The sequence below is a fragment of the Saprolegnia parasitica genome (genome assembly GCF_000151545.1).
Source record: "Saprolegnia parasitica CBS 223.65 unplaced genomic scaffold supercont2.172, whole genome shotgun sequence".
NCBI lineage: Eukaryota > Oomycota > Saprolegniomycetes > Saprolegniales > Saprolegniaceae > Saprolegnia > Saprolegnia parasitica.
The window spans coordinates 8,771-26,027 of record NW_012156566.1 but is presented as its reverse complement, the minus strand read 5'-3'; the positions used below and the strand labels follow the sequence as shown (position 1 = coordinate 26,027).

Sequence of the window (17,257 nt, the reverse complement as noted above, 5' to 3'; positions counted from 1 at the left end):
CCTAGCAATCGCCATGTGAGGAGGAGAATGGCAATGGAGATGACAGACTTGGAAGAAGGGCAGCATGCGACCAATGTGCACTTCGTCCTCGCCGGGCTTGACGGCCGCGGTGTCGCCATGCTTGGCTTGCCCAAACATGATGAGCGCCGGGTAAAAGTTGTCTTCCACCGTGACCTTGAGCTCCGAGATCTCGTCGCAGAGCACGGCAAAGACCGTGAGCACCTGTAGCCACGATGCTACATACGGGGAACACGATGAGCAAGGAGTGTACCTTGTTGAAGAGCTCGTTGTCGGTGCGGATGAGGTCCTGAACGTCGACGCGCTCGGCAGGATGCAAATGCATCTGGATCGGGTCGGCCTAGGCACGTCAACATGCGCATGAGGCTTGTGTGGAAGAACGTTGCGGTCGCATACCCAGTAGCCCCACACTTCCGACATGGCGGCCGACAAGGCGTCTTCAATCTCCTTGAGCTTGGACTAACGACGGGCCAAATGAGTGTTGCATCCTCGGCATGCTGATACCGTGTGCTCGTTGACAATGTCGAGGGACTTTTGCAGCTGCTCACGGATCGGCTGGTCGTGCACGTCAAAATCGGCAAACGCCGAGACGAACTGGTAGTCCTCCTCGTCGATCGCGTCCAGCTCGGCTTTGGGGAGGTCCTTGTTGTTGGCCGCAGCACGGAGGCTCTTGGTGCTCACGCGGCTCGACGTGCTGCGCACCGAGGCCTTCGAGTCGGAGCGGTCGCGGTTGCTCATCATGGACGCGCGCGAGTCGAAGCGGTCGAGGCGCGTCGAGTCGGCCCACGAGACCCGCGAGTCGAAGCGCGGGCGGTCGTGCTGGCGGTGGCTGGCCTCGGAGGCCGCGCCGTCGCTATGGTCGTCGTCGTCGCTGCGGCGCGAGGATGCGTCCGAGGCCTGCCGGGCGGGGGCCGGCGTACTCGCGCCCTCGGCGGCTGCGTCTCCCTTCGCCTTCTTGGCCATCTCGGTCGTCGGTAACACTCGGAAGATTTTATGCTGACGCAAGGTCCCCGGATACGCAAGTTGTATTCGGACGATCGGTGATTGGCCAATATCTACATCTTTTCCGCCAATCGAAGAGAGGGCAAGATCGCGCGGACTGCCAACGGCAAGTGTGTCGATGGATCTCTCAACACTGCGTACAATTGACTTTAGTCTACTTTGATAAACTATAACAAAATAGGTTAAAATATGCTTAAGACAATATGGTAAAAGGTGTTTCACGCCGGCACTGGCAACCGACAACACGCGACGATGCTGGCCCAGACACACGTGTGGGACTCTGTCCTGTCCATCGCACAGGTCGATACTTGGTGAGACGCGGCAGGCTAGGTAGACAATATACGACGCACGCACGAATGTCTGTCCTAAGCTCGACGACGAGGGCATCGACTCTACAGCTTCATGGGCGCTAGCCTTGTCGACAGCCAGACCTAACCTTACCTAAACCTCGAATCACTCTATAAAAACTCAACCGCTTCCAACACGCAATACGGAGTAGACTAGTAGTGAGGTCACGTAGACACTATGCTCTTGCGAATCCATCATACCCAGATCGAAAATTGATGTACGACGAGTACTGTTCTGTCTGTACAGCCTTGTCAACAGTATTTGCTCAATGTCATCGCACCCTATGATTACACTAGCTGCGTGATGCTCTGTGGCGTGGATGATATGACGGCTACGCACACCGCATCATCTAGGACAAGTCAGTCTTGTGACCTCTCAATGCTGAAATTGCTGAAGCGTTTTGGGGCACGACTGCCTAGTTGAGGCGACTTGACTTTGGGTAATTTCTCATTTCGATGGCGGACCCAGACCCTACTCGTTAAAATTGTGGGTTGGTTTGAATAAATGGAATGCCTTGAACGCCAGAGTTTCCCACTGACCGCCTCATAATTTGGCGTCACTTATCCATTGATGCTAGAGCTCTTCAGAATCAAATCAACCCAGCTGATGATGCGCTTGCTTGATGTATTGAATTTTAAACAAATGAGAGCACCGTACAGAACACTTTTCGTGCTTAAACGCGACACTTGCTGAGCATCGACGCAAGCTCGAGCGACGTCGGACGATCTTCTACGTGCAGCTGGAGACACTTCTTGGCCATCTCGGGCACCCATGACGGCACATTCGGACCGTTCAGCGTCGGCTGGAGACGACCCTCGCGCACTTCCTGGAGGACGTAGTGCTGGGCCAAGGCCTTGCCTGTTTCTGGGTGGCGCTTGTCGGCGTACGGCACTTGATGCGTCGCAAACTCGGACAAGATGATCCCAAACGAGTAGATGTCGGCCGGCGCACCGTAGTTGGTCGCAGAAATCACTTCTGGTGCCATCCACTGGTACGTGCCGATGCCGTTGGTCATGAGATCGTCTTCTTCCGCGACGCGCGACTCGCCAAAGTCGGTGAGCTTGGTACCCTTGACCGAGTCCAAGAGGACGTTGCGCGACTTGAGGTCGCGGTGGATGATCGGCGGCTTGTACGTGTGGAGGTAGACAAGACCACGGACAATACTGAGAATGGACTTGAGCTTTTGGTCCCAGCTAAACTGCGCCGGCGACTGGTTCACGAGGTAGCTGCGAAGGTCGCCGAGGTCCATGTACTCGACGACGCACTCGATCTCGATCGGTCGGGTCCAGCTGGCGCCGACAAACTTGACAATGTAGTCGCTGTTCATCCTAGTAGTACAAGTGGAGAACTTGTCATGCGCCTGCTTCAAAAAGAAGAAAGAACGTACTGGGACATGAGGACGATTTCGTCAATGAACTTTTGAACCATGCGGGCCTCTTGGTTCTTCATGCGCTTGATGGCCACTTGCTTGCCGCCGTACGAGCCGAGCCAGACTTCGCCAAACGCACCCGAAGCAAGTGGTTTGCTGGCCGTCACAATGAGCTCCGAGAGTTCGAGCCGGTGGTGAAGGAGTGGCTTGACGTCCAAGACGATGTCAGCATCCGGGTTGATGATCGACCGGCGCGTGCCAGTAGTACCGGCGGTGGACCCACCGGTGTCGTTGGCGCCAAGGGCCTTGCTGCTGACATGGCGACTGTCCGTGGTCGCATCGACGCTGTCACTGCCTGCGCTCTCGGAATGCTCGTAGATGGGGGCGAGAGGCGGGTGCAAGATTTTCCGGCGCTTAAAAATGACAAGGGCGGCAATCGCGCCGAGAAGAGCCAGAACACCGACGACGACACCGATGATAAGGCCCGTGTCTAAACTCTCAGAACTTGGTACAAGTTGGTGCTTTTGCCGAGGTCTTACTTGATGACGTGACAACGGGAGGACTCGTTGTCGTGGGGGCACCTGGCAGTACGCAGACGTTGACCATGTACTTGGTCGTCGACTTCCAGAGCCGCTGGATCGTGCCATTGAGGGCCAAGCAGTTGGCGGCATTTGTCGAGACGTCTTGGTTCACGAGAAAGCCGCGGTAGAGGCGGTCGCTGTCGGCGTCGCCCGCATACGGAAGCACGTCGAGCGCTGCAAATGTGCTCGCATCGATCGTCATGTTGGTCAAGAGCGGGCAATCGGCAATGTCGCTAGACAAGACAATAAGTTCCACAACCTCGATCCTTTCCTGTTGACGTACAAATATTCGATTTTGGTCGAGAGCTGGACGCGTGCAATGGACTGGAGCTTCTTGTTGCCCGAGAGACGCCTAAGACACCATAACAGGCTAGCATTCGAGGGTGAGGAGGACTGTACAGGAAGGTAATCGCTCGCCAGTCGCGGTCTGTGACGGACGGCAGTTGGTTCGAGTCGAGATTCCTGCGTTCAAATGAGCGCCATCATACGACGAAGTGTCACCGTACAGCCTCGTCAAGTGGGGCGGCAGGTAGTTCAAGTCGATGAGATTGCTTCCCGCCATCGACCTAGAGGTAGTGAGAGCAGGAGATATGCATGGCATCCTTCATAAGGCGTACAAGGACGAGACGGACGCTGGCAGGTTCTTTGGAATGTTGTTGAAGCCGACGTCAAAAAACGTACTAGGGTACGTCCTCATGAGCACGCAACGACGCAATAGACAATGTTGTACATGTTTTGAAGCAAGGGTGGCCATTGAATGTTGTTGGTGATCTTGGGGCTCGACGTGAAGAACTCTCTAAGTCACTCAGATTTACATCGATGGCATCGACGGCGACTCGTACAGCTGTAGAAGCGAGCGCCACTGAGTCGTTTGGACGACGTTGATGTCAATGGCTGCGACGTCCTCAAAGGTCCTATTCAAAGGCGCGTGGTTGAACCGCCTTCGACTCGAGAGGAAGTACAGCGAAAGCAGCGTCGAGGGCAGCTGCATCTTGCGCAGCGTCAGCGGTGTCGACGAGTTGGAGATCAAGCTAGTGAGCGAAATAAATATGATGGCCAAGAGAATTGCAGGTAGTACGACGTACAGGCTCGGCTGTGTGTAGCCGCTGAGGTCCCCAAGGGCGTCACAGCGTACGTAGCTGCTCGAGTCAGAGGAAAACGACTTGAAGACGGTGCAGTTGGAAGTGACGCCGCAGACGTTGGTCTCCGTGCACAAGCTGTCGGCGACTAGAATGGACCCGTCTTTGGCCAACTGGAGGTCGGCGTATTGACAGGCGCCCAGCGCCCGCCTCGTGACGGCGAGCAGCACAAGCCGTGGGAACCAGCCGCGCATTTCGGAAATGGGAGGATGGCCGCGATCACCTTACAACCCAACACACTTCAGTGGGATCTGCTGGGCTCCTGGCGTCCAGACAGCAACGACACGGCGTTGCAAGAACCATATTAGTGTCTGGGATGAGCCACAAGGTCGAGGTTGTGCCCAACGTGGTTGTTTCTTCTCGCAGTATGGACCGATCTTCAAAAGCGCTCGACCAGCGCGTGGTCGCGAGGCTTCAACGACGAGTTTCGTCTAGCCCGATCTCCTCTCGATCACGCAGCGGATCGGCTCCACGATAGTAGCGGTACGTGCTTGGTCCGACTGAAATACCCGAAACGAGAGGAATGAAACAAGACATCGTCGACGGCGTTGGATGAACGACGACATTTGAACAACAAGAGAAAACTCATGCAATACGTTCTCGCCCAGATCACTCTCGTGGTCAACGGCCCGAGCAAGCGGTGTCCAGTAGAATGCAAGACGCGCTTGGCAGAGTCGAGCGAAAGGTTGCATTTGGCCGACCGCTCAAACAGCATTTCGAGGATGCGTGCAGACACCCAATGCGCGACGAGAAGAACTGATAGCACGGTACAGTGTCATCGTATTCTGCACATCGCAGCTGAACCCGCCATATTCCAATTAGCTGACTTTCTTGGCCAGAGTTGCGGTATCTTGTTTTTTGTATTGCGGTGATCGCCACCTCACGACGGAGAACGCTCCGCACAAGATTACTTCCAACTGCTGGTAGCTTCAAGCAATCCTGTGCGGAGTCCAGCGTCCGTCGACAGCATGCGAGGAACCCATGCATGTACGATGGAGCATCGACTGCAGGTGCGTCGAGCGGCGAATTTCCATGCCAAGACAAGACCTTTAATCGTAACACAAATTGATTGCCAAATGGTCTAGTGCTAGAACGCTTTGTGTGGACCCGCGACCTCGTGGTTGCCCGACATCCGTACAGTAGTACCATCCTTTTCGGGTCGGAATTCCCAGCAACTTCCGATAGCATTGAATTGGGTTGTGACGTCGTCCACGTCGCAACGCCGCATTTCCAAATTGCCCATGCGCTGGACGTCGTTGGTGCTGATCCTCCTTGCGGTCGTCGAGCGCGCGCTCGGTGGCTGCGCGTACGCAGACTTGCAGTTGCCGGCAAATGCGTTCATTTTGGTTGCCGATGCTTCGTGCACCAGCACGCTGCCTGTCTGCGCCGTTCGACCCAACTGCAAGGTCTTCGACTCGTTCACGTCTGACGGCGACAGCTACTACGTGCATTTTGACGCGATCGGCGACCTCAGCGGCTACACGCAACCCAACCTGTACGACGACGGAGTCCTGGAGCAACACTAACGCGCCTCGTAGCTCGGTCGCCAACTCGTCGTTTCTCACGCTTGCCAAGATCAAGGTGCCACCGACGCTCACGAGCCTGTACGTTCCGGTATCGGATTATTCTTGCACCCGTCTCACGTGATCACGGCGCAGGACGCTCACCAACATATCGAGAGTCCATCTCGGTGGCATCCAGACAGCGCAGTGGAGCGCGCTCACGGACCTGTACGTACGACCTTGGTCCATCGGCATCTCAATGCAACCCTAGTACGTTCGACAATGCCAGCATCGTGCTCATCAACACCATCGAATGGCCATCGTCGCTTCGCTCGGCGTACATGACTAGATTGCCTCTTGCTCCGGCACGTCATTTTCATGTGCTTGTTTTCGTAGCATGTTTCGAGACATCTATCTCAACAACATTCCCCAAGGCTTGCCGTCGACGGTCCAGGAGCTGTACGTCACCCGGCTTGTATCTGAGATCTTACTCTGGGAGTAGGGCGATGCAAGGCAACAAGCTCGTGGACCTCATGTACCTTCCGGGCAACCTCACACTTTTGTACGAGGCCAGCGGCATCCTAGCGTGAGCTGATGAATGCTAGGAACCTCGCCGTTAATCTGCTGCCATCGATCACCGACCGCGACTGGAGAGCGCTCACCTTCTTGTGGGTACCATTAAGGATGTAGATGACGGCTCACACGACCACTAGGCGTCTCTCAGGCAACAAGAAACTGCAGTCCATTACCCGAGTCCAGCTCTCGACCCAGCTGGAATATTTGTACGTCGACTATACAATGATCCAAGGTGGACAATAGTGTCCTGTGTAGCGACATAAGAATATGCCCCCTCTTGACCAATATTACGATCGACGCGAGTACGTTTGCAGCACTCGACGCGCTCCCCAACGCCGGCGACGCGGACCAGGACTCTGTCTACCGAGGCTTTGCTGTCAACAACGACATCTCGGCGGATGCCGCCAACTGCTCGGCCGTCAACGGCACGATCCAGCGGCTCTGGAAGTCCGCAAGCAAGTACGTTGTCGAAGTCTGCGTGCTGCCGGTGGCTCCATCGACAACGAGTCCTCCATCGCCTCCTCCGAGGCCAACGCCGTCGAGTAAGACCGAACCCATGCAACATCACTTTCTTACGCTCTCAGTAGACATGGGCCTCATCATCGGTGTCGTCGTCGGCGGTCTCGTCGTTCTCGGTGCCATCGCCGCCTTTGTCATTTTGAAGCGCCGCACGGTTAAACCGCCGCCCACACCTGTCTACTATCCCTACGAAGGCGGTGACAACTTCGACACGGTCAACGACGGCCGCACGTTCGGCTCGAATGGCACCAAGATTGTAGACACCAACGGCACGTGGGGAGCTACGAGCGGTTACAGAAATTAAGGTAATTCAGCAACACGAAGCTCGAAGCTGTCAGATCGCGATCTTCGCGCAAGCGTTTTGGCACTTCTGCATAGATGCGCTTGGCGACATGGAGCGCGAGTGAGCTTGCTTTAGTGCTGCTCTGTGGAAGCCAATAGGGCACGATGGACAGTAGTACATTGCTGTTCCTCCGTGGTCGGTGCCTAGATCGATTCCACGGGTTGCTGCCAGCCTTGCCACATGCATCACGTGTGCTACGGTTTCGCGATCCTCATGATAAAAAGGCACAAGAAGCAGTACATGGTGCTCGAGAAAGTCGTCACGATCGTGCAGGGTTGTGGTCTCTAGAGACTCTACGAGCCGCCATATCATGTCGTACACAGGGCATTACTATCGAGAAAGGTTAGCAGCATCATTGCATATGCACACATTGCTGGGTTGATATTCTCCGCAAGTACGCGAATTAACGCTTGAGTTCAATGTCTATTCTCCAAATATCGAGCAGTCAATGCCTCGTCTCCTTTAAAGCAGATCAATCGAAGACGCAACAAGCATGGTGCTGTCTTCGTCAAAGCCATCACTAGCAGTAGTTAATATGGATCTATTATTTTCGCCATTGCCAGCCTGCTACGTCCAGAAATGTATGGGATGTGACAGCGATTGTACAAATGTGGCGTGGCGCCACGCAGAGTTGCCATGTCTTGGTGTCGCCAATGTCGCTCCAAGCTGTCGTCGGGAGTCGTAGTCGTGTAGTGGTCACCACGACGTGCTAGCTCATCGAGCTCCGAGCTCGGCGCAGGAAATTTTGTTTGGTACGATGCCACTCGCTGCGCTCGCTTGACCGCCACGCGACAGGTGCGTGTGGCTGAAGCAGCACACAACGAAAGACAGGCACGATCGGCCATTGAGGGCGTTCTCCCGTGCGTGCGAGGAGATCTGATAGCACGGTCGTGTAATTGTATCCTGCACATCGCAGCTGAACCCACAAAATTCCAATTATGTAGCTTCAAGCAATCCTGTGCGGAGTCCAGCGTCGATAGCATGCAAGGAAACCATGCATGTACGCTGGAGTGCAAGGACTTTTTTGCTCGTCGGCGCCCGACATCCGTACAGTAGTACTACCCTCTTCGGGCCGGAATTCCCACCTCCCACAGGATTGGGATAGTTTCTCGCGGCACGCGTGAAGCTGGGTTTTTGTACCAAGGCCAAGCAAGGGCGCCATCTTGAACCGCCATGCCCAACAGCCAAGATGGCGGCAGATCGACTACCCTTTTAATAGCAAGGCGCAACCACCGAGATCGACGATCAAGCCTCCAAGGGCTGTTTCCAAGCAGTGGAAGAGGTTTTCCGCGCAAGGCCGAGCGATCCAGAAAACCAAGATCTAGAACCACATACATTACAAGATCCAAGGCGCAGAGCAATCGAGCTCAAACCATTTCCAAATTGGTAGTGTCAGTCAAACAACCAACCCGCCTCGCCCACCACAGGCATGGCGGACACCAACACGGTTGTTGCCCCCAAGTAGTTCGGTCTTGATTGAGGAAACTCATTTAAGATTTGCTCGTCCAACTCCGATCCTCTTAGCTACTCAACGCTCTCTTAACCCACCCACCAGTCCCTTCGTGGGCGGCGGCGGCCTCCCAACACGAACCCCGTTCGTCTCCCCCATGCACTTGCGTTTATAGCCGAGGGGACGAAAGAATTGGGTTGTGACGCATGGCAGCTCCAGGGCACTGGCGACTGTTGTTGCGAGAGCAGATAAGGAGGAGACGGCCACGTCGTCGCACTCGTACCAGACAACACCGAGGCTGAGGTCGCACATAATATTAGTATGCGCAATGGCCTCCATCTCAATCGCGGTAACGTTAGCCCACTCGCCCGGCGTGACGCAAGTAAACACGCTGCAATCTGCATCCTGATGTTCTTCAAAATACTTGAAAGCCTACGAATGCCGTGCTGATCGAAGTCCACGATGTCTTCCCCTTGGTCAGAGGACACCTTGTCCAGCGTTCCGGGTCGGAACTCGGGACTCCCGGCCCGGAGCGCTTCACAAGGTGTCCTCTGACCCTCTCCCGACTCGGGAGAGGGAGAGGCAGTGGTCGTCATCACATCGATTCCTTAAGAATATATTAAATATTAATACAGTATACGAGGCCACCAGAATAATATAATACAATATTCTCTCCTGGATACAAAAAGCCATATTAATACGGTAGTATTATATCAATATTCATACAATTTATATTACTATGTCGGGCGAATATTCAAAATAATAACGAGCTCTGGCTCGAAATAATGCAACTCGCAACGCTGCATTTCGAGAGCGCCCATGTTGCTGTTGATCCTCCTTGCACTCGTCGAGCGCGCGCTCGGTGGCTGCGCGTATGCAGACTTGAACTTGCCTGCAAATGCGTCCATTGTTGTCGCCGACAGCTCGTGCACCAGCGCGGAGCCTGTCTGCGCCGTTCGACCCAACTGCTCCTACAACGGCTTTTACTCGACCAGGTGGAAGAGCTTCGTGCAATTGGAAGCGATTGGCGACCTCAGCAACTACACGCAACCCAGCCTGTACGATGACGCCACCGTTCTGTATGCAAGCTAAGATGTATGTAGCTCGGTCGCCGACTCATCGCTTCTCGAGCTCGCCAAGATGAAGCTGCCATCGACGTTGACCAACTTGTTGACCGTAGTTGCAACCCGGTGCCTCACACGGTGCACCTTGGTAGGACGCTCACCAACATTACGGCGAGAATCGACCTCGGAGCAATTGCAGCGACGCAGTGGAGCTCGCTCCAGAGCCTGTACGTAGCGCCACAACAACTACCGTGCCATCGCATCGCTGTAGAACGTTCCACTTGTCGAACATCGAGATGAACAACGGCATCAATTGGCCGCCATCGCTTCGATTTGTGTGGGTGCCATCCAAGTCCTCGTGTGCTGACTCTGCTCATAGCGTGTTCAAAGATACCGACTTGGTCAACATCCCCCAAGGCTTGCCGTCAACGGTCGAGTCCTTGTACGTCACCCGGCTTGTATCCGAGATCTTATTCTGGGCCTAGGGCTATAGAGGACAACAAGCTCGTGGACCTCACGTACCTTCCAGACAACCTCACGTTTTTGTACGAGGCGAGCGGCATCCTAGCGTGAGCTGATGATTGTTTAGAAACCTTACCGGGAATTTTCTTGCGTCGATCACCGACCGCGACTGGAGAGCGCTCACGTTTTTGTGGGTACCATTAAGGACGTATACGACGGCTCACACGACCACTAGGCGTCTCTCACGCAACAAGAAACTGCAGTCCATTACCCGAGTCCAGCTCTCGACAACCAAGCTGGAATATTTGTACGTCGACTGTATAACGATGCAAGGTGGACAAGAGTGTCTTGTGTAGCGACATGAGAGACTGCCCCCAATTGACGAACATTACGATCGACGCAAGCACGTTTGCGGCGCTCGAAGCACTCCCCAACGCCGGCGACGCAGACCAGGACTCCGTCTACCGAGGTTTCGCTGTCAACAAACACATCTCGACGGATGCCGCCAACTGTTCGGCCGTGAACGGCACGATCCAGCGGCTTTGGAAGTTCACAAGCAAGTACATTGTCGACGTCTGCGTGCTGCCGGTGGCCCCATCGCTGCCGGCTCCATCGACAACGAGTAAGACCAAACCCATGCAACATCATTTTCTTACTTTATCATGAACCTAGACACGGGCCTCATCATCGGTGTCGTCGTCGGCGGTCTCGTCGTTCTCGGTGCCATCATCGCCTTCGTCATTTGGAAGCGCCGCAATGGTAAATAGCCGCCGGTCACATCCGGCTATTACCACTTTAGAGGCGATGACACAGTCAACAACGGCCGCGCGATTGGCAGAAATGGCACCAACGGCGCGGGGGGAGATACCACTGGCACGCACCGGACGGTCATCAACCCTGACGTCGACGTCATCTTGGACGTCAAGCCACTCCTTCACCACCGACTCGAACTCTCTGACCTCTACGTAACCTCCGACAAACCCCTCGCTTCGGGTGCGTTTGGCGAAGTCTGGCTCGGCTCGTACGGCGGCAAGCGAGTGGCCATCAAGCGCATGAAGAACCAAGACGCTCGCATGGCCCAGAAGTTCATTGACGAAATCGTCCTCATGTCCCAGTACGTCCATTTCTCTACGGTTCATGGAGTGGCTGACAGATGACAATCTGTACATTTTAGGATGAGCAGCGACTACATTGTCAAGTTTGTCGGCGCCAGCTGGACCCGCCCGATCGAGATCGAGTGCGTCGTCGAGTACATGGACCTCGGTGACCTTCGCAGCTACCTCGTGAACCAGTCGCCGGCGCAGTTTAGCTGGGACCAAAAACTCAACTGCATTCTCAGTATTGCCTGTGGTCTCGTCTACCTCCACACGTACAAGCCGCCGATCATCCACCGCGACCTCAAGTCGCGCCACGTCCTCCTCGACTCGGTCAAGGGCACCAAGCTCACCGACTTTGGCGAGTCGCGCGTCGCCGAAGAAGACGATCTCATGACCAACGGCATCGGCACGTACCAGTGGATGGCACCAGAAGTGATCTCTGCGACCAACTATGGCGCGCCGGCTGACGTTTACTCGTTTGGCATCATCTTGTCCGAGTTTGCGACGCACCAAGTGCCGTACGCCGACAAGCGCCACCCGACGACAGGCAAGGCGCTGCCGCAGCACTACGTCCTCCAGGAAGTTCGCGAGGGTCGTCTCCAGCCGACGCTGAACGGTCCGAGTGTGCCGTCGTGGGTCCAGGACATTGCGAAACAGTGTCTCCAGCTGCACGAAGAGGATCGTCCGACGTCGCTCGAGCTTGCGTCGATGCTCAACAAGTGCCGCGTCTGAGCGTCGACTCGATGACGATGTTTAACTTGCACAACTCATATGCTGTTGAAAAGCGTCTTCAATAGTATAACTCATTTGTGGTAATCTTGAAGTCTTTTGTTGATGCAATAGTAGAGGAGTGCTCCCTCGGCGAGTGGGGTCCACCACGGGGTGGATATCTCCGTAATACGCAGCTCACGCCCAACGACCAAGTGCTGTAGCCAACTCCCACGCGTTTAGGCGTAGCACTGTACGTATGCGAACTCTTTGTAAGGAAGATAACGTTGATATATATATGGATGTATGCAATTACAGCAGAAAAGACACAAAATTTCGACCCGCGGCCCGCAACTGCCCCACACAGGCCTTGGCGTCGATTGCTCTGTTCGCATTCTGTTTGTCATGTCGAGTCCTCTTTCAATGCGGACTTGACAATTTGAATCCAAAAATGATTCAAGCTTCACGATCTGTCGCTACTACAAAGGTGTACACATTGGCGTTTACATTGTCGACGGTTAAAATAGCGTGGCAATCAAGTAGACATCGAGACCAATCACAAAGAACGTCAAGAAGCTCGTGATGCCGACCATAAACGTCGAGTTGGTCCACTCGCCCATGATCGAGCGCTGGCTCGTAAAGACGACGACGGGGACGAGGCAAAAGGGGACGCAGAAGCTTCCGACGACGTTGCACACCATGAGCACCGACGTGGGCGAGAAGCCGCAAAAGAGAATCACCAAGCACGGCGTGACCGTGATCGCCCAGCGCAGCCACATGCTCAGATGAAAACTCGTGAAGCCGCCCATGATGACCTGGCCGGCGAGCGTGCCGACGGCCGACGACGAGATACCCGCGGCGAGCAAGCCGACGCCAAAGATGATGCTGGCGGCCTTCCCAAGCAGCGGCTCGAGCGTCTTGTACGCGTTCTCCATCACGTCGAGATCCGCATACCCGGCCACGTAGAACGTCGAGGCCGACATGGTCAGCATCGCGATATTGACGATCGCAGCGACACCGAGTGCGATCGCAATGCCCGCAATTTCAAACTCGAGCGGCGGCAAGATGGTTTCACCCGAGAGACCGCGCTCGTGCCGGCCTTTTGTCAGCTCCGAGTGCAAGAAGATGGCGTAGGGCGTGACCGTCGCGCCGACGATGCCGACGGCGTTGACGACGCTCCCGGGCCCGTCAAAACTCGGTACGAAGGTATGGTACGCGACTTGGGGCCAGTCGACGGACGAGAGGGCGGTTTGGACGATGTAGCAGACGACAATCATCGACACGAAGGCAAAGATCGCGGCTTCGAAGTACGCGGCCTTGGAGTTGTGGACGACGAGGAGCGCGAGCGTCGTAAAGCCCGTGAGGATGCCGCCCCACGCGAGCGGGATGCCAAAGAGGAGCTTGTACGCGACGGCGGCGCCGATGAACTCGGAGACGTCGCACGTCACGACGCTCACTTCAGCGACAAACCAGCAGACGTACACCGCCCACTTGGGCCATGCGTCGCGCGTGACCTGGGCCAAGCTCTTCCCGGAGGCAAGGCCGAGCTTGGCCGAGAGGATTTGAAAGAGCATCGCAATCAAGCTGGAGCAGAGAATGACCCAGAGCAGTGTGAGGCCATACTCGGCGCCACCTTCGATGTTGGACGCCATGCTGCCAGGATCAATGTACGCGATGGACGTCACAAAGGCCGAGCTAAGCGCGGGCAGCAGCTTGTGGCAAAACGACTTGGGCGGTGGAGGCGTCTCCTTGATCTCGAGCACGGTGCTGGTGTCGTGCGTCGGGGTCTTGACGAGCGTTGCGGGCGACTGGAGGACAGCGTACGCTGGCGACGGCAGTACGTTGTGGACATGCGACGCGTCCTGGGATGGGCTCGGCGGCTCGGCGACAATTTCTCGCATGCTGCAGAACGAGCGAATCGGAAAATGAGCTGCTGGAACGCCAAGCGATTCGTGCCGAGGACCGAGAAACGTATGGTTTTCCTAATTGCACGACAAGTAACAGCTGTTGCAGGTCGCATGTCAGATCACGTTGCCCACCCCGCGTACCGTTTCGATTGAAGCGCGATGCATCGTTCATCAATAGCCTCTTGCGGCAGGGACTTCCCGATGTGGCTAAATGCATAGATAGCCCCGAGAGATCTTGCGCCAATGACACTCGACAGCCCTCCATTCGTTGCCATCTGGTTTGGATACCGCGTTCAAGGTCGCGAAGGTGAAATTCGGATACGAATCGCAGAGCGCACGCCACGGAGTATGAGCAAAGCACTAAAACTATTCTCTGTATGAAAGCGAGCTCCACCGCTGGAGACTCCTTGACGGATTTTTCGTGTTTGGCAAGTAAAGACATCGAGCGTAGTCGTGATTTGAACAACACAATTCTCACGTGGTGCCACTGCTGGTGTCGTCGCTCGTTGAACGGCATTGACCGCTCGCTTGCGAGAGACCTCGTTTTGCGCTACGAAGCGATATGCAGCTCGAGCTTGTCAGCTGCGCCCGACAAACTAGCGGCGCGCAGAGCTCAGCCTTCGTGTTGTGGCAAGACATGGCCAGGATACCTCTCAAACATCCAGTTGCTATGTCTCCACCGATTCCAACCAGTCATCACGATGTCTCGCATTGGCGCTATGCATAAACAAGCTTTCGACCGCGACCAAGATTCACGACCTCGAATGACGAGGCAGTCGTTATCGGCATGTTGAAGTTGGTAGCTCAGGAGGGACTGAGACGTGGTGCTTGATCATGCAAAGGGGTGATAGCAACGACGACCGCACCCGGGTAACCGACGTCGGACAAGTGGCTCGTGCCTGTCGCTGTTTGTGGACCTGCAACAACAGCCTCCAGAAAAAAACGAAGCCGACCACTGCGAGACCATACTGAGCCTTTATCCCCGGTTCGATCCCATCGTATCAGTATTTAGCACTCAAAGTTCTAGCTCACTTCACGCAAAGACCCAGAACGACACGTGGTCGACCATGTACGCTCGCAGGCGTTGACACGGCTCCTGCATCGCAGCACATTCCAATGAGCGACGACGTGGAAAGCTCGACGCGGACTGACAATAAATCCCACGCGGGGCTTTCTGTGTTGTTGATGTACTAGCTCGAAATGTCTCTTTACAGCACGGGCGAGTACTTGAGGAACTGCATGCTAAAGTCCGCTTCGCCCTGCGTCTTGGAGCGCAGCGCCGTGGCGTACCCCACCATGTTGGCCAGCGGCACGTGGGCGTCAATGCGACTCCGGCCGACGCGCATGGACGGGCAAAGTCCAACCTAGTCTTCTCATCAACACATAGCCCAACCTGTTGTAGACACGTACTTCTTGGATGTGTGCTCGGCGCTGCGAGTTCAAATCCGAGAGGATGTCACCAACGCACCGATCCGGCGTCCGCACGAGGAGCGCCATCATTGGCTCGAGTTGCACGGGCATGGCGAGCTCGATCGCCTCCTTGAGCGCTAGCGACGCGCAGGACCGGAACGCTTGCGCCGACGAGTCGTTGTCATACTCGCAGTTGGCCGCGTCGACGGTAATTTCGAGGTATGCCAGGCGGTGCCCCGTGAGCGGACCACGGCCAAAGCCACTCTACCAGGCACAAAAACTCAAACCACTCAATACTCAAAAGAATAAACGCACCTGGAACCCGTCTTCGATCGCTTGGACAAAGCCATGGGGCAGCTTTTGGAAGAGCGACGCGTCCTTGGCGTCCGACTTCTTCCACTTGATGCGATTCGAACCGTCCTTGGACGACTCGGGGTCGATCGGAGCCAACGTAAACGACACCTTGGCAAACTGCCGGTCGGTGCCCAGCATCATATCGTACCGAAACTCGTGCTACAACCATCCTTGAGAACATCTCATCCGGGCTAGGGTTAGACAGCCCTAACCCTGTTCATGCAAAAGACGTACGTCAACTGTGGCCGAGATCGACTCGCGATACGCGACACGCATCTTGCCCACGGACGGGTTGAGCTTGTACTCGGTCTTGAGCCGATCTTGGAGGATTTCCATGTGCAGCTCGCCCATGCCGCTCATCTAATCAAACATTCAAAATTCAAACATGAGTAAAAATATCGGAACTCGTAGTTCACCAAGGTCTGGCCCGTCTCTTCATCTTGCGTCACCACAAAGCTCGGGTCTTCCCGCTGCAGATGCTGGAGCGCTTCGTCGAGCTCTTTTTGGCGGCTCAGCGAGTCCGACTCGATCGAGCACGTAAAGACCTACACACTATATATGTCGTCGTTCTCGGGCTCTAGCTCGTGAGGGTACCGGCGCTGGGATCTCGACACCGGGCAGCAGGAGACGCGTGTTATCGCTGGCCGCAATCAGCGTATCCCCTGTAAACCTATGCAGCGCAGCATGAGCTTCGGAGTGATACATCGTTTGATGATGGACGGTACGTGTTCTTGAGCCCGACGGCGGCGCCAATGTTGCCAGCCGTGATGAGCTCGACTTCGTCGGCGTCGTCGGCCGCCACCTGCATGAGGCGCGTGATGCGCTCCTTGGCGTTCCTAAGCATAGGGTTAAGATCATATTGCCATGGAGGTTCAAAGCGCATACCGCGTCGTGTTGAGCAGCTGCGCTTTGGCATTGAGCGTGCCCGAGTAGACGCGGAAGAACACAATCGGGCCGCGCTGCCGGTCGTGCTTGACCTACGCGTCACCGTATTTTAGCGCAAACGTGCAGCAGCCACCGACCTTGAAAGCGAGGAGCGAGAGCGGGCTCGAAGCGTCGGCCTCTTTTTCAAGGGTCTTGAGCACCGTGTGGTTCTTGTCGATCTGCGTCGCCTCGAAGGGCGAGCTCGACGGGTCGGCAGGCGACGGCAAGTAGTCGACGACGGCGTCCAAGAGCGGCTGCACCCCCTTGTTTTTGAGCGCACTAAAAATCATATCTGTGAATACTCTCCGAATGCGAGGATCGAAGCGGGGACTACCTGCCGCAGAGGGTCAAAACCGCTCGCGGCGCGTCGTCGGGCTTGCGCACCGTGATGCGCCGCAATGCAGCCTTGAGCGTTGCGTCATCGACTTCCTCTTCCATAAGGAAGAGGTCACCGAGGACGTCGTCAAAATCCGAGGCTTTCTCG

At 55.7% G+C, this 17,257-nt stretch overlaps 6 protein-coding genes across 6 annotated transcripts in view; 3 read left to right on the top strand and 3 right to left on the bottom strand.

Moving 5' to 3' along the window:
- The window catches only part of SPRG_21586 (hypothetical protein), a gene marked incomplete at both ends in the record, with an annotated part of 4,902 nt that extends 3,921 nt beyond the window's left edge, over positions 1-981 (bottom strand). Inside the window, 4 exons of the mRNA XM_012354627.1 lie at positions 49-222; positions 272-358; positions 415-477; positions 523-981. Of these exons, the coding sequence (XP_012210017.1) occupies positions 49-222; positions 272-358; positions 415-477; positions 523-981 (783 nt within the window). The remainder of the gene's footprint in view (positions 1-48; positions 223-271; positions 359-414; positions 478-522) is intronic.
- Positions 982-5,698: 4,717 nt separating this feature from the next.
- SPRG_15542 (hypothetical protein) lies at positions 5,699-6,104 on the top strand (the record flags this gene model as incomplete). The annotated part of the gene is made up of 2 exons (XM_012354626.1): positions 5,699-5,952; positions 5,996-6,104. The coding sequence occupies 2 exons, from the start codon at positions 5,699-5,701 to the stop codon at positions 6,102-6,104; spliced, it is 363 nt and encodes a 120-aa protein (XP_012210016.1).
- Positions 6,105-6,356: 252 nt separating this feature from the next.
- Positions 6,357-7,370, top strand: SPRG_15541 (hypothetical protein; the record flags this gene model as incomplete). Its single annotated transcript, XM_012354625.1, has 2 exons — positions 6,357-6,418; positions 6,839-7,370. The coding sequence occupies 2 exons, from the start codon at positions 6,357-6,359 to the stop codon at positions 7,356-7,358; spliced, it is 582 nt and encodes a 193-aa protein (XP_012210015.1). The 3' UTR covers positions 7,359-7,370.
- Positions 7,371-9,666: 2,296 nt separating this feature from the next.
- On the top strand, positions 9,667-12,202 carry SPRG_21584 (TKL protein kinase; the record flags this gene model as incomplete). The annotated part of the gene is made up of 12 exons (XM_012354624.1): positions 9,667-9,905; positions 9,951-10,016; positions 10,064-10,138; positions 10,183-10,248; positions 10,291-10,353; positions 10,397-10,456; positions 10,501-10,563; positions 10,609-10,680; positions 10,730-10,995; positions 11,046-11,132; positions 11,187-11,487; positions 11,548-12,202. The coding sequence occupies 12 exons, from the start codon at positions 9,667-9,669 to the stop codon at positions 12,200-12,202; spliced, it is 2,013 nt and encodes a 670-aa protein (XP_012210014.1).
- Positions 12,203-12,696: 494 nt separating this feature from the next.
- SPRG_15540 (hypothetical protein) lies at positions 12,697-14,079 on the bottom strand (the record flags this gene model as incomplete). Its single annotated transcript, XM_012354623.1, has 1 exon — positions 12,697-14,079. One exon carries the CDS (start codon positions 14,077-14,079, stop codon positions 12,697-12,699), a length of 1,383 nt encoding a protein of 460 aa, XP_012210013.1.
- Positions 14,080-15,293: 1,214 nt separating this feature from the next.
- The window catches only part of SPRG_21583 (translation elongation factor G), a gene marked incomplete at both ends in the record, with an annotated part of 2,979 nt that continues 1,015 nt past the window's right edge, over positions 15,294-17,257 (bottom strand). The window contains 10 exons of the mRNA XM_012354622.1: positions 15,294-15,414; positions 15,467-15,759; positions 15,811-16,008; positions 16,084-16,209; positions 16,266-16,394; positions 16,444-16,519; positions 16,575-16,685; positions 16,735-16,826; positions 16,872-17,052; positions 17,108-17,253. Coding sequence (XP_012210012.1) covers positions 15,294-15,414; positions 15,467-15,759; positions 15,811-16,008; positions 16,084-16,209; positions 16,266-16,394; positions 16,444-16,519; positions 16,575-16,685; positions 16,735-16,826; positions 16,872-17,052; positions 17,108-17,253 — 1,473 coding nt within the window. The remainder of the gene's footprint in view (positions 15,415-15,466; positions 15,760-15,810; positions 16,009-16,083; positions 16,210-16,265; positions 16,395-16,443; positions 16,520-16,574; positions 16,686-16,734; positions 16,827-16,871; positions 17,053-17,107; positions 17,254-17,257) is intronic.